At 56.0% G+C, this 26,079-nt stretch overlaps 1 protein-coding gene across 3 annotated transcripts in view; it reads left to right on the top strand.

Annotated features, from left to right (window-relative positions):
- Positions 1-517: 517 nt before the first annotated feature.
- Positions 518-26,079, top strand: part of SRRM4 (serine/arginine repetitive matrix 4) — a 50,707-nt gene continuing 25,145 nt past the window's right edge. For all 3 annotated transcript variants that reach the window (XM_052797281.1, XM_052797280.1, XM_052797279.1), the window contains exons 1-4: positions 518-655; positions 21,866-22,009; positions 24,316-24,399; positions 24,724-24,795. In XM_052797281.1, coding sequence (XP_052653241.1) covers positions 525-655; positions 21,866-22,009; positions 24,316-24,399; positions 24,724-24,795 — 431 coding nt within the window. In that variant the 5' untranslated portion in view covers positions 518-524. The remainder of the gene's footprint in view (positions 656-21,865; positions 22,010-24,315; positions 24,400-24,723; positions 24,796-26,079) is intronic.

Below are 26,079 nucleotides of genomic sequence, written 5' to 3'. Positions count from 1 at the left end.
AGGGTGCTAAACCCACCCGGAGGGTAGGAAGCCACCCGAGCCCCCCAGAGCCATCAAATCCGGGGTGACCAGCGAGGCAGCCCCCGTTTTCCACCGGGAGAAGACTGGATCCAAGCCCAAGCGGGACCGGCCCGGTTCCTCTCCGGAGCAGCCCTCCTCCAGCCGGGACAGCACCGGGCACGGATCACAGCCCCCGGGGTACATCCCCCCCCCCCTCCCCTTCCCCGTCTCCGCGGGTCGGGCCGGGCTCCCCGCGGCTCCGGGCGCTGCCGCTGCTGCGGGAGGCGGCACCGGGGAGGGAACGGCGGCCGGGCCCGGCCCCTCTCCCCGCCTCGCCGGCACATAAACGGGAGGCGGGGGCGGTTGGGACCGCACACCTCCCCGCTAGCCGGGGGCAGCGCCAGGTTGGGCTCCCGGGATCGAACCGAGCCGGGACCGGGACCGGGGAGGGGGGGGGGGGATGTAGCGCTCAGCACTGCGGAGAGCTGGGGGGGGGGGGGGTCCGGGGGAGGGGGTGGTGGGCCATGGCCAGCGTGCAGCAGGGCGAGAAGCAGCTTTTCGAGAAGTTCTGGCGAGGAACCTTCAAAGCTGTGGCCACGCCGCGACCCGAGAGCATCATCGTGGCCAGCATCACGGCCCGCAAGCCGCTGCCCAGGTAAGAGCTGGCAGGGCATGGGGGGGGGGGGGGGGAGCTCAGGGACACCCCCCGTTCTGCCTCTGGATGGGGGCTGCATCACCCCCATCCTCCTCCCCACTCCCAATTAGGATCCCTCCATCATGAGGGTCTGGAGTGTCTCCTCTCCCCACCCCTGGTTAGGGGCTGAAGGACCTGGGGGTGTCCGTCCCCCCCCCCCGGTGCCTGGAGCAGGGGGATGATGGCTGGCTGGGCCCCCTCCCCGGGTAGGTGCTGCACTCCGGAGGGGAGCAGGCTTGGGAAACTTTGGCTCGGTGGTGCTTGGAGCCTGGGAGCTGGCTGCCTCCTGAGGGGAGCAGGGTGGGGGCCTGGAAAGCTCTAGCTGGGCTGTGGAAGTGGGGGGGGGGGGGGTCATCAGCTAGAAAGTGTGACCGCGTCCATCCCTGCCACGCAGACCCCTGGGGTGTGCGTCCTGCTGGTTGTCTTGTCTCTGCATCGCTCCTTCACCAGGGACCTTTGGGAGGGTGATGCCCAGGGAGGGGAAGAGCCCCCCCACCTCCAGCTGGACCAGGGGGGAGGCTGATGCAGCCCAGAGGCTACAGCTGCCCAAGGAGCCTGCACACAGCCACGGATCGGGGCAGCTCTGGGGCTGGTGTCCCCCAGGTCCCAAAACCGAGCAGTCTCGGCTTTGCACATCTGGTGCCTGCCTGCCCTGTCCCTCCCACTCCCAGGGAGGCCGGTGCCCCCCATATTTGCCAGAGGCAGAGCAATGGCCAAAACCCATGAATCGAGGCGAGGGGGCTGCTGGTACCCACCGAGCCGCTCAGCCGGGCTGTCGCACGGGCAAGGATCCGTGTGGCTTCCTCACAACAACACGCTCTCTAATTTAGACCAGTTTTATGTTGCTGACTGTCTCAATATTGGTTAAAAATATCCTCGTTGCACTGTTTTTGTAAGGAAAGGAAGCTTTTGCTGGTTCTCCTCTCTCTTTGCTCTGTTTCCACTGCTGGCTGCTCCCCACCTGCTGTGGGGAACAACCCAAAGTTTCACAGAGGCAATGGGTCTGTAGAGGAGAGGGGCTCGGTCTGCAGCGGGCTGGGTGTTGGGGGCTTAGCCTGTACTAAAGAGCAGAGAGCTCACAGGGAGCGAGCTGTTTCCAATGCCTCTTGTACCGGTGGAGGCTGTGAGCCGCAGCAGCAACGGGGACGGGGGTCCCGCTGCTTGTGCGATGGGGGTCCCGCTGCTCATGCGGTGCGGGGGCCACTTCTGCCCCTTTTCCGATCTTTCTGGTTGCCGTTAATCAGGGTAGGAAATTGGGAAAGGCATGGCTTAGGCTTCCAAAGGAGAAGAGCAACTCTCGTTTCCACGGGCAGTGTTTGCAGGGTTTCAGCCTTTGTGGGGGAGAGGAACCACCGCGCCTTTCTCCTCCCCTGCATTGGGCTACGGTTGGCACCCGATGGGGCTGTCAGCGGGCTGGGTGCTGGCTCACACGCTCTCTCCTGCCTGAATGGGCTGCTTAAATAGCTTGCAGTTGGAGATGTAATATAGCAACGAATTAGGGCATTGGGGAAATACAGCAAGCCCAAGTACCAGGAGTGATGCATGGCTCTACATGGCAATTTGGATCCTGGTCGGGCAGGGAGCGTTTGCGGCTCTGTTAAAAAGTTAACGCACGCGTGTGCCTCTGTTTTGCTGGCAACGCCAGCTCCAGCGGGAGGGGAACCGCCTGTGCCGGGGCCGGGAGCTCTCGGCACACGGCAAAACAGACCCGCCAACTCGGCTTTGCTACGTTTTGCACCTTGGCACCGGCAGATCCTGCGTGACGGGGTCCCCAAGCCGGGGGGTACTCTGCGCAGCCGGCCACGATGCTGCCAGGTCCCGGTGTCGGTGCAGCGTGGCTCCTTTTGTCAAATCGCAGCGTGTGCCGCCGGCCGGGACCGGGGGACGTTCCCCGTGGTGCAGCCATCTGTGCCGCCGCCTCCGCTACAGGTGTCGAGCAGGGACAGCCCCGGCGGGGCTCGCCCTGGGGTCTGCGGGGCACTTGCTGCGCTCGCTCCTGTCCCTGTGCCACAGAGGGGCTTTGCTTTTCGGCGGGGGGCTGAAGCCAAAGGCTGGGGGACCAGAGAAACCGCGGTCCCTGGCTTCTCTCGTCAGGGCTGCCAGCTCGGCTTGCATCTCGCGGGGCTCTGCCGGGAGCCTGAGGCTGCTGTCTTGGCAGGATCACACCTATGAGATGCCACATTTCGCATCCCCAGGGGCCTTGCAGCGGGACCCCATCAGGGTAGAGAGTGATGTCCCCAGCACCCTGAGCTGGCACCAGGTTCGGAGCCCAGCAATAGCCAGAGCTGGTCTCCTGCTCCCCAGCCATGGGGAGAATGGCCCCAAGGCTTGCGGCAGCTCCTCTTGCAGCCGTCTCCGCGCCCGGCTCCGCTCTGGGTTTGTTTTTCCTGAAGGTTTTGCTGCGCCGCTGCTGCTTGGATGGGCCTTTCTTCCCTGATGATGCTCCCGGCTAATTTAAGAGCAAATGACTGCGGTGCCAGCAAGCAGAGCGTACCAGAGAGGAGACGGGGAGACCAGTTAGCCAAATGAAAAATTAAGATGACCATCTGGATTTCTGTTTTCTCCCACACTTGACAGCTGCTCCTGTGCAAACGCTGCAGATCTCTGCCCTGGATCCGGCCCCGCGCTTCCCGCAGCGGTGGAGGCGATGGCGTGGTTTCTAGGCCAGTGCTGCCTGTCTCCCCATCAGTTTTGCTGGCTGAGGCTGTGCCCTTGTGGGGTGCCAAGCGGCTCAGCTGTGGCATGGGGGTCCTGCTGGGAACCCCCACGGTGGGCATAGCCCAAATCTATCCCCACAGGGTGCCCTGGGCATGGCTAAGGGCTCAATCCTGCATCCTTGTGGGGCAATGGTGGGGTTTCTGGGGCAGAAGGTGAATTTTTTTTTTTTTTTTTCCCCCCTCCTCCCCCGCCTTCCAGCCGGCTCTGCGCCCCATCCCTTGCCACCACCTTACTGCCGGTCCTAGAGATAAAGCTTCTTCCATCTAAATTCCCATCAAGCTCTCTGGGAGGTTTGGAGGGTTAAAGCTCTACTAAAACCATGGTTCATCCTGGAACAAAAGAATACATTAATCCCTTCCCTCCCTGTCCTGCTGGAGCTGGGGGGACTGCGTACTCCGGCCCCCGGATGCAGCTTCGTGCCCAGAGCAGGGCTCTGCCAAAGTAAATGGATTATTGACCAGTTTGCAGCGTGAAAGGAAAAACCGAGGTGATGGGGAAAGGGGCATTTCCAATTAACCTTTCCCTACACAGGGCCTGGCGGGGCTTCGCCGTGCAGCCTGGGGCCGTGCTTTAGTAGCTGGAGGTGAGGGACTCGGTGGTGTGGGGAGGTTAGGCAGGGCTAGGGCTACCCCCATGCTCGCCTTTACAGGGGGACTGCTCCAGCACATGCAAAACCCCAGGGTGGGATTTGAGGATGGGGTCGGGGACAGGGACCCCCCACCCTGCCCCAAGCCCCTCCGCTGAGCCGGGGTGCCCTTGCTCCCTCTCGCTGGTCCGTAAGGATGCTGCGATCCCCACTCGACAGCTGCTGGAAGGGGCTTTGGCTCTTGTGAACTAAAAATGCTCTTTAAACCTCCCATGATAAGGTGCCACCGGTCTCTGCCCAGCCTTTGGGGACGGGTATCACCGTCACACTGTAGCCCTGTCCCCACAACCGGGATCCCCTTTCCTCCCTCTTGGCTGGGCTTTTTTTGCCTGCATCTCTTCCCTGGCCGTGACCTCGGCTGCGGTGTGGTAGCTGGGAGCCCCTTCGCACTCGGCAGCCTGACTTCTCCCAGCGCTGCTCCGTCTTTCATCAGCACCCTTCTGCTGGGGAACCTGCACATGCCAGGGACAGCCAGGCTGGGAGATGCTCCAGGGTCCCCCAGGGACCCGGAGCTGGTGGCAGTCCGGGGGCTTGCAGGATGCTTTTGGGGGTGTTTGTGTTCCCCACTCCCACACTACCAGCCATGGCAGTGTGGCACAGGCTGCCCCATCCCAGCACCCCCAAACTCAGCTGAAATCCACTTCTACGTGAAAAGCGAGGGTGCTGCTGAGGCTGGAGGCTGCAGGTGCCAGTATCAGCTCCTGGGGCAGCCGGTGATGCCGGGTGAGCACTGGTGGTGCTGGGAGAAAGGAGGCTCCTGCATCCCTCCCTGCCAGATGGTCTAAGTGGGTCACATCAGGGCAGTGCAGGGGATTTGTGCTTTAACCCTTAATCCCCCAGGATGCACTCTGCACGGAGGCGGGGGGGAGGGATGTGTTGCTGAAGTGGGATTAAGCGCAATTTTGCTGCCTGGTTTGCCATCGCAGGTGATCTTGGAGACGGGTCTGGGCGCTGCTGCGGCAAACCTGCTGGGACAAGGGTGGCAGCGGGTCGTCCCCCCCCCAGCTACGCTGGGACCGGGCAGGAGCAGCCATGGCACTGCAGTGCCAGGGGGTCAGAGTACCCCCAGAAAGGGCAGAAGGTGGCTGCAATTCCCCCATGGGCTTTGCAGTGACTTTTGGCCCAGCAGAGACTCCCTGATGGGCTGGGGACCAGCTCTCTCCCATCCTGACCTCTGGCTTCCCAGCCACGTTTTGGTGGCCCCGAACCCCGTTCGTCCCCAGCAGGCTGGCGGCCCCCAGGCATCGGGATGTGCTGCTGGGGAAGAAGCCTCCGCTGGTGGCCTCGTCGTGCCCATGGCCCCCCGCTCCCGTTAATCCTCCCCCTTGTTGGTCGGGCATCTGCTCTGCGGGAAGAGGCGACGGCAGGGCCGGCCGCGCCAGCCGCCTGGCTGCCATCTGCTCCCTCCTGCTCCCAATGAGCCCAAGCGCTAATGAGCCCGTGGCCCCGGCCCAAGAGGGGGGGAGAGGGGCTTGAAAAGAAAAGCAGAGGGGGAGAAGAAAAGCCCCTTCCTCGGAGGGGCTGTCAATAGGGAGGCTTTTGTCTGCTCCTGCCCTCCAGCTCCAGCTGGACTGCGGGAGCGGGGAGAGCTAATTAGGCAGATTGGGAGCTGCTGGGAGGCTGGGGGGAGCTGAGTGAGGGGCAGAGCTGGGGATGCCTGCGAGACCCCCTCCCTGCTGCTCACAGAGCCTTCATCTTCCTCCTCCTCGTTCCTCCCGGCCCCCATCCATCTGCCCCTCTGCTGGACCAGTGCTGGGGACTGTGTCCCTGCTGGCCTCTCCGGTGGGGTGGGGGACATCTCGGTGGGGTGGGGGACATCTCTGTCCCCAGAGAGGTGGCCCTGCTGGCACATGGGTGGGATGGACCCATACCAGGTTGGGTGGGATGCAGTGCGCGCCGGGCAGCACAGCCGGGCTTAGCACCTATGGGCGCCTTAGCCAGGCGACTTGTGCATCAGCATGGGATGGTGTACAAACACCTAAGGATTTAGGGAAAGGGGCCTTTGGAAGCCCCCATAGGAGCCCCAAGCTCATGGACAGGGACTTCTTAGAGACTTTGGGTACCCCCCAAAAGTACCACCTCTGCCCGCTGTGCCCCTGCTGCAGTCATGTGGGGTTTTGTCACCTTCACCTAAAAGCTCCCAAAAGCGGACGTGGGGCTGAGGGTTGTCCCCAGACCAGTGTCGCAGGGACTGGAAACCAGAAGGGCAGTGGGAAACACCGTGGCTTGGAGGATGGGCAATTTCTGACCTGTAGAAGTTTATTTGAGTGCTCTCCTTGGGGCCCAAATCTGGCCCCGTGGCTCCAATTCCCACACTCGCCAGCAAGAACACGGGCAAAACCCAGCCCTCGTTCAGAATTAAGGTCCACGGCGTCTCGTGGGGAGACGTGGGGTGCAGCTTTCTCCGAATCTGGGTCTTCCTGCTGCCCCCATCGCTGGGGAGGAGGGAGCCTGCGGTGCCCACGCTGCGCCGGGGCAAGCACCGTACCCGATCTCCTCTCCTCGTCCTCCTCTTCAGATGAGGGATGAAATCAGGTGGAAGGAAGCAAAAGGGGGGGATGTCTGCTGGCTGGCCGGAGGATTGTTCTGTAGAAATATTTGATTTTACTCTTGAACAGACCCTCCCACAGATGGTCCCACAGCTGCCGGGGAGCCCCTGCGTCTGCAGATGCTGCAGTGGCTCGGCCGTGGATGCTGGATTTGTGAGCGCAGTCCCAGTGGGGTCCGGTACCTTGGGGGGCTGTGCTGGGGTCATGGGGTGCCCTCCGTGCTGGGCTCAGCACCATCCCAGCACTTGAGTGAGGCTGTTTCAAAGAGGTACCGAAGTGTGGAGTAACAGGCCAGGGCAAAATGTGGCAGTTTAGGGTCTTGCGGGGCCGGGGCTGCAAAGCCCTAAATAATAAATAGCAGCGATGACCCTGATGCCCGGGATTGCTAAGGAGCTTCTGCCCACAGGTGGGTCCTGTGGCTGCTCTTGTCTCCTTGCTGTCACCATCCCAGCTCCACCATCCAGGGCAGCCTGTCCTGCTGCGGCTTGTCCCCAGAAAGGGGCCCTGCAGACCCCACTTTTGCTGTGTGTGTGGGTCCCCGTTCTCCCCTGGCATCTCCAGGCTTGGGAGATTTCTCCTTCCAGAGGGCCATGGCTAGAGCTGAACCCTTCTTTGCTCAGCCGCGTTCCTATCCCTTCCCACATCTCTGTGTCTGGCGGCTAGACCTTTCTATACATACATTTTTCTATAAGATTAAGTTATCAAATGCAAACCCCGCATCACTGAAATAAAATCATTTCATGCATGACCACCCTTTCCTTTTCTCTTTTTTTTTTCTCCTTTTCTCCCTGCGGCCACTGAAACCTCTTCATCATTGCAAAGCCTGACCCAGGCCAGCAAATCCCACCTGCGTTTTGGCTGCGGGTGGCACTGGGGCTTTGCCACAGCCCCTGATCAGTCTCAAGACCCCAGGGGCTCTTTGCTGTTAGGAAAGCGTGGGTCTGCTGTGACCCACAGTCCTGTCCTGCCCCACGGGAGACCCACACATGGCTCTCAGTCCCCTGGGTCCTACTCTGGCCCTGATTCCCAGCAGTGCCACCAGCTGGAAAACGGAACTGGGTTTGATGCCCGGATTGGAGCCCTTTGGCATTCCCAGCAAAGGGCAGGGAGAAAAGCCAAACCCCAGGAGCCAGTTTGCTTTCGCAGCCCCGCTCGTTGATTTTATCGATGTGTGCAAAGGTGCAGAGGTCGTCATGCCTGAAATCTGGGAGGAGCGGTGGATCCCAGCAGCACAGCATCCATAACAGGGCTTTGGTGTGGTGCGGATTTGGCACATGCCGGGGGGATGAGCGGGCTGGACCACCACCTCCGGCAGCGTGGCCGGGTGCAGTGCCCACGTCTTGGTGCCACCGTCGCCTGGCAAAGGGCACGCAACCCTCTGCGGGATGCCGGGTGCTGCAAAACTGGCTTCTCCATCAGCCACTTGAGCCAAAAGCGCTGACAAACACTGGGAGTTTAAAAATAGGTTTTTTTCACATGTGGTGGGAGCGCTTTCCCTGCCAGTGCAGTGGGGACTGCAGGAAGGGCTTAAAAAAAAAAAAAAACAAACGTGGGGAAAAAAGCTCTATTAAAAACTCTCTTGGTGTTTAAGGCCAGCTGAGATGGATCCCCAGTCTGGAGCCAGCGACGTTGGGGCTAACTGCTTCACTGATGACCCGTTTGACACTTCATGTTTAATTTATATCTCATCATTAATGGAAGAAGAAACAGCTGCTGCTGCCCAGCCCTGGTTGGGGCTTTGTCAGGGGCAGAGGTGGGAGTGGGGCACTGGGGAGGCCATCTCCTCATTTGCCCCCGAGTGGGTGCCTGGGTGGGCAGAGGGGTCAGGGACAGCGTGGGCAGGGTCCTGCTGCCTGCGGGGTTGCTCTGCTCTCTCCTCCAGTCCTGCTTTCTCCCTGGGGGCAGGGGAGGCTGCGACGTGCTGGTACGTGCTGCAAAGACCTTTGGGCTGGGGTCAGATGCCCATCACGCACGCAGGTGGCTGAAAATGCTCTGAGACCCATGGGCCATGACGAGAAAACAGGTTTTCTCCGCCACTAATACCAAATTCCAGCAGCGCATCCTCCTGGTGGAACTTGACGGCACTGGCAATGGGCTGGTTCTATTGAATTTATCTCCATGCCCGCGTGCGCTTGGGAGCACATGTGTTGGGGTGTGACTGGAAGAGAGACGGGGAGGAGGCTGTGATTTTAGCTACATTACTGTCAGGATGAAAAATTGTCTATTGCCCAGCAAGAGAAATATTTTTGCATTATGAGAGATTTCACAGTTAAAGACCACCTGCTGAATTAATCTGTGGGTCACCTGGAGCGGCCGTATAACCAACCGCCCGCCAAAGCAGTGCATATATAACACCAATGTATAATAGCATGTAAATATATCATAACTTATTCTCCACTGCTCCGTCATCTGCAGCCAGTGGAGCAGTCCTTCTCTGGCGGAGCAGGCAAGGCCACAGCCATGGCATACTGAGTGCTGGAGGCAGTCAGGGTTTTGGGCTGATTTCCCCCAAGGCCGGTGGTTTAAGTCTGGGAACCTATTGTCTATAAAGCATTTTTCCCCCTCAAATCTCCCCTGCTTTGATCAGAGCATGGCCAGGTTTGTTATGAAGGGGAGAAGCAAGACAAGTGGGTTCAGCACTGCTTCTTCCAAGGGTTGGGGTTTTTATTTGCCAAAAAACTCCAAAATCAGGAACACATAGGAAAAAAAACCCCAAAGCAACAAAGCAGCCCAGTTTCGCCTGCCGCGTGGGATGGGCTCTGTGGTTATCTGCCTGCCGCAGCCACCTGCCCCGTCCCTGCCTTTGTCTGCCCATCAGCCACGCGTTGGCCAAGTTAATGAAGGACAATGCTGCAGGGTCACCAGAGCAGAGAGGCAGGCGGATAACGTGTGCTGGGGAACAAAGGCAGCCGCTGGTTAATGACCGAGATGGGGGTATTTTGCAGCCTGACCCGCCGGGGAGCGGTGGAGCGCAGGGGCTGCCGGCCCGGGTGTGCCCCGCGCCTCCTAATCGAGGATGGATGTGATCTCCTGGTGACCTCCCCTGGCCCTGTGTCCCCAGACCCTGGCTGCCCTGGGGGGTCCCTGTGCGGGTCTGAGCTCTGCAGGACACGGGACGTGTTGGCTGCTTCTCCCCCAGAATCCCAGGGCAGCCCCGGCTGCAGGGACTCCGTTGTCCATTCTGTCTGACGGCTGGAGAAGTCATTGCCACGGTTTTGGAGCGGTCCTTGTACTCTCCCAAACATTTCCCGTGCGTGCTTCAGGAGCCAGCGCAGGTGAAGAATGTCCTTCGGATGTTTTGGAGGGCTTTTTGGATGTTTCGGAGAGTCCAGGCTGGCAGATGCAGCTGTTTCATGCTCCAGGCACGTCCCTGCCCTCAGGTGTGCTGGGGCAGTGTGGCTGTGCCCCCATCCCTGCCCTCGCCATGAACATGGAGCATCTCAGCACCTGCAGGGACAGAGCTAAAGGCACAACGCCAGCAGCACGTGCCAGTGGCAGGTTTGGCTCCCGCTATTTCGTGCCTCGTGGCAGTATTTACTGCCCCATTGCCCTCAGGGGCTTTCCAGAAGTGTTTTTTCCACCCACAGCCCCAATTTCCCCATCCTCATCCCTCTGAGCAGGTTCGGATGCTCAAGGGCAGGCGCTCAGCATGGGAGCTGCCACCATGGGGACGGGTGGGTTAATTTTGCGGTGGAGACTCGTGGGCCAAAGAGCTGGCTGACGGCTCTGCTGGGCTGCGAATGCCACCGAAGGCACGTTCATCCCTGATTAATGGAAACTGAAAAGCAGGATTCTGAGGACCCGCGGCTCCCCTGCCCCCTCCCTGCCGCGGGCTGCCGCTGCCAACCCTCGCCCTGCACTGCTGCTGGGTTTGTTCTGCGCGGAGCAGGGGACAGCGGGTCTCACCTTGCCTTTCCACGGCGGAAAAGCAGGCAGCGAAGCCCGCGGCCGCAGCCTGCACCCTGCCTGCAGAGCTGGCGCTAGGACACGGCCACTGCCCCGCTCCCCCCGCTCGCCCTCCCCACTGTGTCGGTATTGATTTGACCTGAACTCCCTTTAATGTGCTGTGATTTCTTTCAATTAGGCTTTGAGCGAGGCCTCTGCAGCGTTCGATAGAGTCAGCCCCAGCATGGTGCCTGGACCACGATGGTCCAGAGGGAGAGGCTTGGGGAGGCTCCCGCATCCCCGACAAGAGCATCCCTCCATGTCCTATTTTCCCCATGTCCCATGAGGATAATCCCACTGCTAAAAGGTTGCTCCTTGTTCCCTCTGCATTTCCTAGTTCTTTCCGTCCCTTGAACTGGTGGCTTTGCTACCCCAGCCTATAGGACAGTTTTGCCGCATCGTTAGCTGGTTCACCTTCCTAATTTAGACAAGCACCAGACCTGCGTGGTCACCCCTGCTCTGTGCAGGAGCAGCCCCGCTGCAAACTGGAGCTGAACCGAACCTGAGCAACCCTCATTTTCCCATCCCCGGCGAAGCCGCCTTGCTTTCCCCTTTCTCCTTGGCGGCTGTCATCTCCTCGGGGACGTACTTAGATGAGTCGGGGCTTGGTGTCACATTGTTTCCGGCAAACTAATGGGCAGAGTGCTTGTTTTCAGAGATAGTATAGAGCAGAAATCCCTGCACTTCATCTCCAGCTGCAATTACTGAAGCCAAGTCGATGCGGTTGATGGTAATAGGATGGTAACACTGTCTGAATTTGTATTTAATGCTGATTCCAAGGGTCTATAATTTTCATCAGCACCACATGACTTTTTATAGAACAGAAAAATGTGAGAACAGTTAATGAGCTGTAATTCTGGAGAGCTTCTGCCTTGATTGGGACTAATTATTTTCTTTATAAAAATAATTAACAATCCACACAACCTATACAGTGAAAGGCATGTGGCATTAATTAAACCACGCGGTATTTTCAATGCACCTTTATCTCCACTTTCCCAGCACACCCCAAATACACGGTGGCATTGCACTGCAGAAAACCAAGCTGGGCACAAGCTCGCATCGGGGTGAGGGTTCGTGCAGAGCGAAAAGGGCAGGTTCTGAGCGAGAGGGCTGCATCCAAATCCCACCTCCTCAGCCTCCTGGCCCTGCACGTACCATAAAAATCCTCATTTGGGTAGGAAAGGCTGTTTTGGCTAGAATAAGGTGATGGTTTTCATGCATAGGCTATCCGTGATGGTTGCGGAGGGGACGCTGGGGATGTCTCTGCTGTTTTGGCTGAAAAGCAGTCGGCGGGACCGCGGGGCGGTGGCGGTGCAGGGGTCTGTGCCGGGTGCTGTTGCTTGCCATAGGGCATCTGGATATCCCAAAACTGAGGTGGCTGCTTTGCACAGGCCAAGCCCTTGTTCTTCAGCGCTCTGAGATCCTGGGACAAGTCCCAGGCAAATGTGCCCCAGCACCGATAGCGCGCGGGTCTGTGCGTGCTTAGACACACACTTACATAACATATAATTGTTAACAAGACTAATTCCTCTATTTTCCTGGAGGTATTCTGAGAACTAATGAATATATTTGCATAATCTTGATTTTATTTATGAATAATTCTGGATTATCCAAATGTGAATAACACCGGGGCTTTGCTGTTCTAGATTGCCTTTCAACTGAGGATAGCAAAGCATTTTACAAATATTAGTTCAGCCTCACAAATCCCAGCAAGCAATAAAATTATTATTACACCCAATTAAAGGTGGATGTGCCGAAAAGTGAAATGATTCTCTCCAGCCCCTCCTGGCAGGGTCTGCCATGGGGCCCAGGAGCCCAGGCACCCGCCTACCTCCTCCAAACATTCCCCCTAGGGAGCAGCAAGCTGATAAATATCCTCCCCTTTCTTTTTTGGGATGATTTAAAACATAAGAGTTGCAGGGTGGTGTGGATGGCTGGGGACAAGACCTGGGAGCAGAGAAGAAGGTTTCTTTCTGGCTCTGACCCCCAAACAGCCCTGGGTGCTGCAGCACCGAGCACCCTGGTGCCTGCCGTGTGGCAGGGATGGCATGGCCATACCAGCCTCTCCCTCCTTGGAGCACAGTGAGAGGAGAAAAGGCCCTGTCTTCCCTCCCAGAAACTCTCCTTAACTTAAAACCCCCTCACCAGTCCTTCCTGGGCAGCTGGCAAGACCACCAAGGTGCTTCCCACGGGACCAGGGTGTGTTACAGGGAAGGAGGATTGGAGTCAAACCAAACCCTCCCACCCATGAAGCTGCAATTTGGGAATTTCTCAGCTCAGCTGACATAGGAGATGCGATACAGGGAGGCAAAGGGTGCTTCTGGCCATAAAAAGCCCCTGGCAGCATGTAGCGGGGGGTTGAAGCCCGCTTGCCACCGCACTTCCTGGGCTGGGAACATTATAGGCTCGTGTCTCCGGCAGGAGAAATCTGTTCCTTAATTCCTTTCCGCGGGAGCTAATTGCTGCCCACGCATCCCCGCGCAGGGACATCTGCTCCTCGCGGCGTCGCTGAGCCCTCCCAGCCCCGTGTGGCCCTGGGCATCGTGGCAGAATGGATGTTCAGGAGACAAGTCCCAAACGGGAGGATGTCCAGGGACCCCCCTCTCACCAGTCCCCCCCAAGTGCAGCAGACTGGCTGCCGTTCACAGGTTGGCAAAAAATGTTATTCTCAGCTCCTCTAAGTCTGGCAGCCCCACGGGGCAGAGCTGCCCTGCTCGGGTGATGCTCCTGGACACCCGGCTTTGGGACACCCATTCAGATGCACCCACAGGCCTGTCCTGGGTGGGGGTTGAGCATTTTTTTAGCATCGGAGTCATTTCAAGCTGAGCTCTTGGGATTGCTGTTCGTTAGCTGCAGGCAGGCATGCATGCCTGTGTCCTGGCACAGGGGGTGGTTTATTAACGGAGTGCGGTGACCTGAATGTCCCTGTCCCCAGCCTGGATGCATGGGGCGGCCGTCTTCTCCATGGTCTCCCCGTCAACATCAACCAGAGTCGTTCCCGGGACAGCTCCGCAGGCAGGCGGCAGCTGCGTGAACAGGTTGGTGTTTTGGAGTTATATGAGTATTGGGACTTCCCATGTGTTTTCCCCTCTTCCTCCAGTGGCAATTCAAAAAAAAAGCAAATTAAAGGAGAGGAGGAAAAAGCTTTGTGTGAGCAGCAAAGGGAGCATTGCTGCTTCAAGTGGATCTTCTCCAGCCGTCTTCTCCTTGCTGCTTCCAACGTGCCTTATTACTAATTCATTTTTAAAGTGGCTTCTCAGCACTCCCAGGAGCTCCTGGTAACTGTGCGCTTACAATCCCTTATTTGATTAAAATTTAACGAGCTGTGTTATTGGCAAATACGCTATTTCACTGCTGTTCACCATGCCAAACGGCATAGGTTTTGGACAAAGGAGGGAATCGGCGCATCGCAGAGAGCGCCTGTAATGACCGAGCACCGTGATGTGGCATCCCATGGCCTGGCCCTGCCATCGCTTGGCAGCACACAGGATGGCTTTCTCACTAAAGAGCAAGCCCAGGCCTGCTGGGAGGATAGTGATCTCCCAAAAATCCCAGATTAACCTGTGCAAGGGACTGGAATCTTGTATGCAAGCATTGTCCCATCCGTAGCAGCCAGCACTGAAGCAAGGCGCTGCTGGGGGGGGCTTGGCTTGAACCCGGGGTGCTGCGGTGACACAGGGGACATTCCGCGGTGCAGGGGGGGTTGGCACTGTGCAGCCCATTGGGTGCAAAGGTGCTCTCCAGCCTGACCACATTGCAGATAGTGGCAAAGCGCTTCTTTTCTGGGACATCCTTCAGTTTGGTTTTTTTAATAAAACCCTCCTAAAACATTTAGCATCGTCTCCTGGTGCTCCTCGGCTTCTGGCTCCCAGTGTTGTGTCGGGAATTTCCCAACCACAGCCACTGGGCTCCCTCCCAGCCCACGGTCCTGACCTTCGCCCGGCGTGGTTTTGCCCTGCGCTGCTCGTGGGTGAGCGATTAATGAGAAATTTGAGCTCAGATCCAGACTTTTCCTAATTGCAAGCTCTCTGCGGGCTGCTTAGGGTTGCTCCCATGCCTGGCTGTCAGCTCTGCCCCCTTCACTGGGGAGCAGTTGCCCCCATGGCCACTCCAGGCTCCTCTGGGGGATGATGGCAGGGATGGGGTCTGGGAGTGCAGTTTGTGGCCGGTGTCCTGGTTAAACCACGACAGCCGGCCAGGAGGAGAGCGGCCATGGGGCTATGGCAGGGTTTAGTATAAGCTTTCAGTCCCAGTCCCTCCTCAGACCAGTCCCTGCCATGCCAGGGTCACTCAGGAGCCTGGAGTCCCCCAAAACGCGGATCAGGGATGTGCAGGATTGCTGTGCCGTGGTACAGCATGGCAATGTCGGCAATTTGGGCTGCGTTTGCTGGCACCAGGGACAGCCAAGGCTCCTTCTTTCCTATTCCCTGATTGAGGAGAAAACTGGCTCCTTTACAGGCGTGGGAACCTCCAGGGTATTTGTCTAAGGAGGAGGATTTAAGGATAGGAAAGGCACAGGATGTCCCCCTGAGAGCAAACCTGGCCTGGCAGTGTGCAGGTGCTGACGGGCACAAAGCACCGCAGGGACCTCCGAGCCGGCAGCGTGGGAGGCACAAGATGCAGCAGAAACCGCTCGAGATGGGGCAGCAGTCCAGGTTTCCTTTAGAAACGCTAGGACCGCGTGCCATATTCCTCGGGTTTATCTCTGCTGTCGCTGGCGGGCGGTCGGCGGAGCCATCCCGGTTTGCTGGCAGCGAAGGGAAGCTCGCGCCGAGCCCTGCAAGGCAGCCAGGTGCTCGGGAAGGAAGGGGGACGGGGGTCCCGGTGCCCCGGGGGAGGAGGGCACCCAACTGTGGGCAGCAGGGAGAAGCTGTGCTCGCCTTTGTGCCTGACCCTACCTAAGAAAGATGGTCCACGGGAGCATCGCTTTCCCTCGTGGAGTTTTACGCTCCGCCAGAGCCATCCATCCTGTGCTGCGCAGCGGGAGCCGCCGCCGCCGCCAGCTGGTGCCCGGGACAGAGCCCTCCCCGTGGGCTGCCACCGCACAGTATCCCCCGAAGCATCTGGCACTGACCCTGCGCCGCTACCGGGGCCTCTTCCAGCAGGGAAGCTCCTCTGTTCTGATTCAACCATGCATAGCAAATCAATCAACTGCTGGAAAATAAAGAGCCAAGCTGCTTTTTTGGCCCGGGATGCGATAAGAGCGGTCGTTAAATCTTTCTGGAGTCCGAGAAGCAAAAGGAGATGCTGCTGCATACAGGTTTGCAGCAGGACGCAGGGTTCCCGGGAGCAGGAGGGGGAGGCAAGTGGTGGTTGGCAAAAATTGGATGAAAAATGTATATTACAGAATTGTATTTCTCTTCTGTGTTTAAACTGCCTCAAGAAAACCACGCGCATTTCTGCAGCTGGTGCCTCTGCTGATGCACAGGAAAAATAGTGGGGAGAAGATTAAAATTGAACTGGCTTGAAGTCTACGTAATCAGGGAAAATATCTCGGTTATTTGCTATTATAATTTTCAATAACAAACTGCAGGGCTCCTGCCGCACTAATAACGGTTTGAATGAGGTGGGGAAAGAACCTGCCATGGGGTGTTTGTGTATGTGTGTGTGTTTGTGGGAAGCACTTACAATTTTCCCCATCTCCTAATTTTGAAGAGGTATTTTTAGTGCATGTTTCAAAGAGATTTACGTAAACATATCTGCTGGAGTTTTTGCTTGGAAATGTCTTTACAACCATCTTTTTTGCCCCCTCCCTCTCCCGGGACAAAGGAACGGTTCGACCATTTTCTTTTTCAATCAGATGAGCAAAGCCAGAGAGCAAGAGAGAAAATAAAAGTGTCATTTTGCCAGCACCAAAAGGCTTCTCAGCACAAAGTGGTAGATTTTAGAAACCCCGGGAGCAGCTCAGTCTACCGGGGCCAAGACCCCAAGGCAGTAGCGCATCGGAGGTGGCCGTGGCAGAGAGCCGCAGGGATCCGGGAGAGCAGGGACCTCAACCCACCGCCTGCCTCCTCCTGCACAGCCAAAACCTCCAGGTGAGGAAAGGAGAGGAAAGGTGAGATATTCAATCATGTGTCCACCCACTTTTTCCACGTTACTCAGGAGAAGCAGCGAGAGCATCCCTGGTGCGAGGGGCTGCGGGCGCAGGAGTTTCTCCTGCTTCCCCTCGGGGCGGTGCGCCTGCCACCGACGCCACGTGCTTTCACGGGCTGATGTTCCCAGTCCCCTGGCGAGGCATCCATCATTGGTTTAATGCCAGTGAAACATTCACAACTAATAGGATCATCAGAGATGTTTTAACCTTTTTCATTTTCGGGGCTCTGGTTGGCTGGAGCCGCTCCTATGTTTTCAGTGGGGGCTGTAGAGATGATGGGAATGTGGAGCCAGCGAGGGCTGAAAAGGGTAAGGTAGTAAAGTTTCTGTATTGGCTTTCCCAGATACTCTGTCCTGAGCTTGGAAATGCTGTCAGTGCAGGTCTGCCAAGTGCAGTCAGTGCTCGGGGCCTCCGAAGTGCTTGTGTATGCGGCTGGGTGCATCCAGCACCCAACCCAGCTGCATGTGCAAAGTAAAATAAATGATAAAAAAAAAAAAAAAAGCCTTGATTAGCATGATCCAGCCCCAGTGTGCTTAAGCTGCTGCTTGCAAAGCAGCTGAAAAGGGCAGAGGGGCTGTGGCAAGGCCACCGAGGGCTGGGACTGCTGGAGCCCATCCTGCGGAGGCGAGGGACGATGCTGCTGCGGGTAGGGAGATGGCCTGGTAGCAGGGTCTGGCAGCTGAAAGGTCACTAGGAAGGCAATTTTCCTGCTTTTCTCTCCTCTCGAGAAGAGGAGCTGAGTTACCGCAGGGGAAAAGGATGATTGATGAAAGCTTTGTGGCAGGAGACTGCTGCGGGACCAGGGCAGAGGAGCTCGGCTGGGACGCAGGAGCCTGCAGGCAGGGGAAGGCAGCTGCCCGGCCCTGGCAGCGCTGAGACGCCAGCATGCAGGGATCTCAAGTGCACACCAAACCCACCCCGACTGCACATCCCTGCGGGATCGGTGGGACGGGTGTCATTGGGTCTAGCTCCCGGTGAAGCGTGTGTCACCAAGTGCCACATTTCATGGCCCGATGAGATGGCACTTGGCCATGGCACCGAGCGCGGCGGTCCAGGATGGAGGAATGGGGATGGTTTGTGAGTTAGGTCTGCTCCCTGAGGCAGCGAATACCTTGTGCCTTCGCCTCGTCCTCTGGGAAGGGTCCCAGGATCCATCCGTGGGCAGGAAGGGCAGTGCAATCCTGTGGGGGCTAACAGGGAGGGGGGATATTTCCCCATGGATGGGCTGGTTTAAGCCCCCACGACTCCGGAGGCCACAGCACGTCTTTAACAACTTCCTTGAGGGGTCTTTGCTGAGCCCAGCGCATCTCCCATGTCTTGCAAACGTGGGAGTTTGCAAGGTCTTGCGTTTTCCTTGGCCTCTGCAGAGAAGTGGCCTTATCCTGCCACCCATGCGCACGGCCACCTCTGGCTCCGGTACGACAACCAGTGCAAAAGCCTCCCGCCGATCCTGTCAGTGACTTTCTACCTTTCCCCAGCAAACAGTGATGTCCAGTCCCAAAGGGAGCCGTTGCGGCGCGCAGGGGCCGCAGCGTGGTTAACTGGCCTCCTTGGTGCCACTACAACCTGGAGGTGACATGCCAGCCCCCCGGGAAGGGAGGAAGGATGGGGTGGCATCTGGCGAGGGGGCTCCGCGGGGCGCTGCCGGCAGCAGGGAGCCCAGTGGGATTCAGAAACATGACGTGCGTTTGGGAAAAGCTGGTGGGAAGCGGTTCAAGCTTTGCAGAAATAAACAGCCCCCCCCCACCACCACCTCACAGGCAGGCTGCCATCACCTGTCCCTTTCTCTTCCAAACGGCCATAGTGTTTTATTGTGGTTTCACCCCCCTTTAAATGAGGAATATTTGGGTTCTTTCCCACCAGTGACCTTTTCTGCATCATTTCTATTAGGGTAGCAATAGATCATTTCCCTCTGCTGTCAACACATTCTGTTAGGGAAGGAAAATATGGGAGAGCCCAAATCTGATACCAAAATGCGGAGATGGGCTGGCTGGGTTGTAAAAAGCAGTGAAAGGCTTGGGCTGGTGGGAGAGGCGAGAGCCCTGCATGCCTGCTGCTTCCCTTCCAGCCACTGAAAAGCTGGCAAAAATTACCATGAGCCCAAAAAACCCCTCCTGGACTGGAGACTGCTATGAAGGGAAAGGACAAGGCGAGGGGTTTATCGTGGGAGGTTGCACAGGGCATGTTTTGCTCTGAGCTGGCTGCAGGCAGCCCGGCGGGTGCCCTGCTGTGTGAGGTCTCCCCGTCAGGAGTAGGGATGCTGTTTTTGGACAGGTCTGATGGATAGGCTGGATTTCTGCGTGGGAAAAAGAAAGAAAAAAGAAAAATGAGTGCAAGCAATCGAATTGTCTAATGGAAATGGAGAAACTTGGAGAGCAGGCAGGACGGGCGGGCAGCTGCCTTGTCCTGGCCCGGCTGCCCATGGCCAGAAGTGCATCCTCAGGGACAAACATGCAACCCATACGTTGGGCGGAGAGGCTGCGGTCCTCGCTCCAATGGTGGAGCACTGTTGCCCCCCAGCAGGACAAACCCTGGGCATCCTTCCTGCCTCCTCTTCCTCCTGCCTGCTCCTGGGATCCAGCAAAGCACCCACAGAGGTTTTCTCCTTTCTGCTGCAGGTGGGGACCGGCAGGGGAAGGTGTGATAATCCTCTCTGTTGAGGCCACAGTAATTGTTCACTCCAAAGTGCAAGCACTTTTATATCAGTCATGAAAGACAGGAAAGACAACAACAAAAAAAATGTTTTTATATATATATTCAATCAATGTCTATGGAACTTAACACAAGGGGATTACCAGCCAGTTTAGAGCATTAGTGACTCTCAGCATTCATCAGAGGAGGCCATTTGGTTGAATTGAAGCCAGCCTTTGATGGAATTGGAGAATAATTATTTCCATCAATAATTACTTCCAAGCCCAGAAGAAAGGGTTCCTAGCGCGTTTCAGGACAGTAGTCTTTGGTTGCCTCAAGGCCAATATGTTTTAACCCCAGGACCTGAAAATCCCATTAGTGGGAGCAGAGGACGGGGTGACAGGGACATCACCGGCCATGCCCGGGTCCCTCCTGCAAGGTAGTGGTGCCCCAGCGTGCCGCCAGTCCGAGGAGGAACCCTCCCGCCTCCACTGCTGGAGCTGGTCCAGCCCAGACTTTGCACAGGTCATTAATTTGGGGACATTTTTAATGGATCCTAATGATTGAGCCTCAGAAGACTGTTCTTAAAAGGGGTTCTGGAAAGGCCACGAGCTAATTAGCTCACACAAAGAAAGCAATTAACCATGTAGCTTCCCAGATGGTTAAAAATAACATAGACGTTGGGAAGTGACTGGGGGATTTATTACAAGCAGAGTAATAGATTTTTCAAGCCAGAGGGACCATCACCTCCTGCATGTCCTGGGCCAGAAATATTTCACCCAGCTTCCCCACACTGATCCCTGTTGCTTGTATTTGGCTGATGCGCATCCTTAAATGTTCAGGCATTACAAAACGGCCTCCAAGAAGGAGTCAGCTATTAGAGAAAGTGGGAGTTTGTTGAGAGAGAAAACACAGGTGAAAAGAGAGGGGTGACCCTTCTTCTGCAGGTGCTCCTGTGCCAACTCCAGCCCCAGTGTTGCTCATGGCTGGGGCAGGCAGCGGGATGTTCCCTGGGGCATGCAAACCTCTGGCCATGCCTAACCAGGGCTAACGTGCCGTTTTAGCATCACATCGCTCTTTAACCACCCTCTTGGCCCCCCATTTAACTCCCCAGATGTGCAGCATGCACCTGGCCCCAGCTCCTTGTTCCTATTCCCACAGCCTACGTGTGATGGCCGTCATGGTCTTTGCAGCCAAAACACCCTCCCAGTATCCCTGAGCCACTGTGGTTGCGGGGCTGGCAGGGGGACATCCCAAACTCTCCCTGCTCCGGTGGGGTCCACATGGCCTGGGGGCTTTGGCGTGCTGTTTTCCGAAGGGAGGAGGTAGGTCAGGTGGCAGACACAGCCGTGGGACCCTGCAGAGCTGACCTGGGGATGGCTAAACCCCAAAGCAACACCCACAACCTGTTCCTGAGATTGGCTTCAAAATGATAATGGGAAGAAACGGGGACACTTTCACTGCCACCTGAGCCCAACCCATCATTGGTACCACCCAGCAGCCAGGTTGGGCTTGGACATGCCAATGCTTGCTTTATTTATTTGAATAATACTCTGGAAGACATCAAAACCATAGTGTTCTCGGCGCCCCTGCTGGGTATGGTTTATGGCTTTCCATTAATCTTTCAGTTCTTTGAAATAAACATCTGCAGGGCCTAGAAGCCTATTTACTTTCCTCCCAAGTGTCTCAGCTCAGGCTCGTTTGGGTTTGTTTTCTCCATTTGGCTGCTTTCTCTATTTCAACTCACCCTGCCCCAGCCTCATGTTTCTTGGAGACCTCTCACCCCAGGCTTTCCCTGCCCTCGCTCTGCTCCTAGCCAACTCTCATGGTCTCCCCAGGACTCTTGCAGGCACCTGCCTGGCCCAGGTGGTTCACTTTAGCTCTGCTGGGCTGTCCCAGGTTCTCCAGTTTGGGCTTTCAGCAGAACCAGGTGTGTTTACTGGCCCAGAACCCTATTTGTAGGAGCCGGGAAGAGGGCTTTTCCCTAGTTGCCAAAAGTTTGCTTCCACTTGAGTGCTGGCAAGGGTGATAGGATGAGGATGTGTGGCAAGATATTAGTAATGCGATAGCAGGTTTGGAGAATGGCATTTGAAATGCCAAAGTTGTTTTTTTTTTCCTATCAGAGTGCAACACCAGTGCTATCTCTGTAGAGCTGGTAAGCTAAAATCCACAACACAGAGGAAGATGTCTAGGGGTGCTGGTCTGATTAGCTACCATTGCCCCTTTCTGTGGCATTGGATCCGGACCCTGTGCTGTCCCCGCAGTATGGGGCTGTCCAGCTGCTCCTTGGCTGCACGATGCTCCTGGCATCTCTGCCTGAAAGCTGAGCGCAGCGTGCCCGCGCTGGGGCGCAGCTTGGCTTGGAAATGTGGGCTTTCCGGAGCCTTGTAGGACTATTTCCCACTGCGGTGCTGAGCACCACAGGCTCAGGAGGCCCGAGAGCAACCTGCAGCTCTCCTTCACAGCAGCACAGATCCTGCCTGTGGAAAGGAAAGGGGATTCCCCAGTACATGGGAAACCTTCAGCCAACAAGCCCAGCTGAATGGACGGTTCTTTATTGCTCTCTTTCTCTCTTCTTGCTCCTGTAGTGGGACACTCAGCTGCCTGTCGTACCCTGCGGAGGACAGACGTCCCGAAAAGCTGAGTGGTCGTGCAGTCAAGGAGAGCTCCACCACCAATGGCTGTACAAAAGGGAAGGAGAGACGAGACCATGCTCACCGCAGGTCACGCAGGTAGGAGCCAGGGCTGTGAGCGGGGTCACCTCGAAGCAGGGGGATGGCAGAGAAGGCGTCTGTGACTGTTTACCCAGCTCCTCTGGGGGTCTGTGAGAGCTGGGGATGGCTTAAATGACCGTGTGAGTGTACAGCAAATGTATGCAATTGTATGAAATCCCCGTGCGTGTCTGCAGGGAGAAACCCGCAGTTTGCTTCCACTCCACATCTTGCTCTTACAGCATCCTTGCAAGTAGCCCTGGCTGGAAGACAGGCAACCTGCCAGCATCCCTGTGCACTACCAGGTCTGCAGGGTACCCCTGGCTGGGCATCACCCTCAGCGATTCCCCTCTCCCCAAGCCTAGATCAGACCAGCAGCATTGGTTTCATTAAGACACAGCTTCATTATCAGTTCATTGTTAGCCCCTGACAACTTGAGAGGGGAAAAATGAATTGAATGTTGTAAATGAAGCGGCGAGGGTCTCTGAGCCCTGACTGCTAAACTCTCTCTGGGATTAAAGCCTCTCCATTCGGTTAAAGATACTGGAAAGAAAGAGCAAGGAAGCACATTTCATATCTTCAGATTTCAGGCTAAGCGGAACAATAATCTAAAGCGTACTTTTAATTAGACTTTGATTACAATCATGGAGAAACAATTAAAGTCAGATCAGCGCAGGGTAAAAGCTTCCACATCAAAGACAAAAGGCTTTGTCTTGAGAGAGGGAGAAGGGCTCTACAGAAACCGCCTGTGGCCGCACAGTACAGTCAGAGGTTTCTCCGTGCTTTCCCTTGGCCGTGGCCCTGGGCGAGGGGGAGCTGAGATGCACCCAGACCTTTTTGCTGTGGGGAGCCCAAATCTTAGGGCCCAAATGTTAGGGGAAGGCGCGTGGGAGCTGGGTTTGAGCATCCTGATAACTGAAGGGCAGAGATGGGTGTTCAGGTCCCTGCTCTGGCACGGACCCTTAAGGTGTCTTTGGGCAGATGTCTGAGCTTAGCAACAATGAGCTGTATTGGAAAACACGTTTTTTCTACCTTAATGCAGACAAAAGACCCACTAAGCCCAAGGTGTGCCGTATCTCCTAACAGTGCTTCTACTGGTTGGTGAAATCCTTGGGAGGAGAAAGAGGGCGAGGAAAAGTGTATTAAAAGTACTAAGCAATTGGCTTTTTTTGATAGTGTAATTTTGGTAGCAATTCAAGCCCTGGGTGAGCAAGTGTCAGGGGGCAGTGGAGCCTGAGTCTCCCCGCCACATCCCCCTGTTACAGCCCCTGTTACACAGGTCAATGTGCTGTGACATTTGCTGTGTGTTAGGACTCTTAATAATGATAACATTTGTTCTTTCTGCAGAAAGTGCTCCATTTTCAGCCGGTTTCTGCAGCGAAGGTCCCACAGCATTTTCCAAACATGGGGCTGCTTTTGCACATTCCCTGCTAGCAGCTCCTCCTGCCAGTGGGGTGAGAAGTGGGGAAACTGATGCACAAATGCAGCACTCTCATTTCCAACACTGATTTTGCAGGACCCCTGGGAAGCTGGCTGTGCCCCCCATAAACTTCATCTGTGGATCCATTTGGGGATCAATTAGGGGATCCACGGGTTGATTTGATCCCCCTGATCCAGGGGATTAACCTGGGGATCCCCAGGCTGCCACTGTCTTCATGAGAGTTTGCTTTGGTTAATGAGTAGCCATGGAGTATCTGTCATATTTTCAGCCCAGTGCTCTGAATTAATTTAACCATGGTATTTGCTTTTCATTGAAATGTAACGTGATTTGGCATCATATGTTTAAAAAAGAAATTAATTTACAGGAGGGTTTTTTTTTTTTTTTTTCAAGGTTTAACAACTGTGTAAGAGATGCATATCTCATTAAATTACCATAGCATCTCAAGAAATATATATTTCTAATCAATTGCTATTTAACATATGTCAAGTCTTTTATTATAGTTGCAATAATTATTGTATGCAAATTAAATGCCAATTAATTATTTAAAGCATATTTACAAAGAGCAACAAAACCTATAAATCTGTTACGGAGTTGTTAACCTCAGCAAACACGTTTTAAATAATCAGCTGGCATCGCTGTGGTGTACAGTAGCTGTCTCATTATATCTCCATTAGACCCGCGGAGCAGACACTTCATTTAAACTGTGACTAAATTATTCGTTAGAGGGTAATTAGGCACTTGCCTGCACCCCAGGTCCACCGTGAAAACTGATGTCTCTGCCCCAGATGTCCCTGAGGTGGGGAGGGGAGAGAGCAGTCCCATGTGAGCTGATTCAGGTTTTATTTTTATAACTTTTGATTTTCGTTTTTTTTTTCCCCCTCCTCAGCCCCTCGTGCTATGGGGAGCGTGCGCCGCTGCCAGCCCGGGGGAAGAAGAAGAAGAAGAAATCCGGCCGCAAGAAGCGAAGGAGGTGAGGGTGGGAGGGAACAGGCAGTCCTCGGCCGCGTGTGAGGGAAGAAAGTGGGTGTAAAATGGAGGCTGGATACCCTGCGGGGAGGTGCGAGGGGCTGGGGGTTTCCACAGGCCCAGGGAGGAGCCGCCATTTTCTCACCCTCCCCTCAGGGCAGCAGATGCTGGGCTGGGGCTCACCCCACAGCCCGCCCTGGGGGGGGGGCGGCAGCCCCTGGCCCCTCTCCACCCCGTGGGGATGCCACTGGTGACAGGGTCAGGGTTGGGGTGTCTGGGGAGGGCTGTGGGGAGCCCTGCGGTCCCTAATGCCCCTCTGCCTCCTCAGGTCTCCCTCCTACAGCCCCTCGCCTGTGAAGAAGAAGAAGAAGAAAAGCTCCAAGAAGCGAAAAAGAAACAGGTATTTTTTTTTTTCCCCTTGAAAACGGAATTCCTCGCTGGCAGCGGCTGTTGGGGAAGGTTTGGACGGGGTGGAAGGCGTTACTGCCGTCGGGCAGCTGGCCGAGCCCGGCGCCAGGAGGCAGAGAGAGGCGTCAAACTCCCGACTCTTCATAATGGCTGCCCGGAGGGCAGAGCCCCACTGGGAGGTGAAAGCCGGACAGCCGAGGAGGGGCAGAGCCGCTGTCCCTCTGGGCGAGGAGGGCATGAAATGGGGTGCACTCCCAGTGCAAACGGATAAATAGGAGCTGTCGGGGTGTGGGGGAAGAGAGACAGATGAGCCAAATCACCACGAGGTCTGCAGAGCCTCTGCCTGCTGTCCTTGCTGTCCCATTTCACGTGGCTCCCATCCTCTGGGATTCCAACAGGATCGGTGCTCGGGGCTTGCGCCGGTCCCTTTCCCTTCTCCTCAGCCTGCAGAAAGTGTCAGCGTTTGGACCAGGAAAAGGCTCAGACCCAGCTCCCCACATCCACATCTCAGTCTTCCCTCCCAGCTCTGGGTGACTGCCTCCATGTTCCCCTTCTGAAGCCCATGTTTAATTCAAAGAGCACGATTAAATTTTAAAATTGCAAATATTTCACTGTTTTCTCTCAACCGTTAAACCAATATTTGAAGAGAACAGTGGATGCATCTCCCTTGGAAAGTTCATGTATTTATAATATATTGAACCAAAGAGAGAAGCTACCAAAAATGGATAACGGTGAAAAGCTGATGTTGAATCTTAAAGAAAAGGGAGGGAGGGACGAGGAGAGACAAGGATACAGAAACTCCTTTAAAATACCTCCTTCCCAAGGAGGGATTCTTATGGTCTTTTATGCACGTCATCTCCTGATGGAAGTCCTGGGTCTGATGCTCCTTGGCTTTGAACCTTTAGTACCCATTTATGCCCCTGTAAGCCAAGGATAAGCTGTAGCTGGTCCCCAAAAGTATCCCCAAAGGATAAACCATTAAGCATTAGTGACCAATGGAGGTTGTTTCCAGACACCTGGTAGCACTTCAACTACAGATCCTAACTGAGCTTGCCACAGGCAATCTCACGGTGCCTCTAGGCAGGACTTCAGGCCACATCTTCTGCAGGATGTTGTGCTCCAAGCCGAGATGAGACACAGCAGGCTGTGCGGTGTACTGGGGACAGGCCTCCCTGCAAGGAAGAGTCTCCTCCATGCTCCCAGGGTTTTCTATGAGGACCACCAGCACAGTGGCTCCTGTGTCATCCCAGAGGTGCTCCAGGAGGCAAGACAGAGG

The sequence above is a fragment of the Harpia harpyja genome, chromosome 9 (genome assembly GCF_026419915.1).
Source record: "Harpia harpyja isolate bHarHar1 chromosome 9, bHarHar1 primary haplotype, whole genome shotgun sequence".
Taxonomy (NCBI): domain Eukaryota; kingdom Metazoa; phylum Chordata; class Aves; order Accipitriformes; family Accipitridae; genus Harpia; species Harpia harpyja.
Note: the sequence above shows the minus strand (reverse complement) of the source record. Positions and strands in the feature narration are given on the sequence as shown.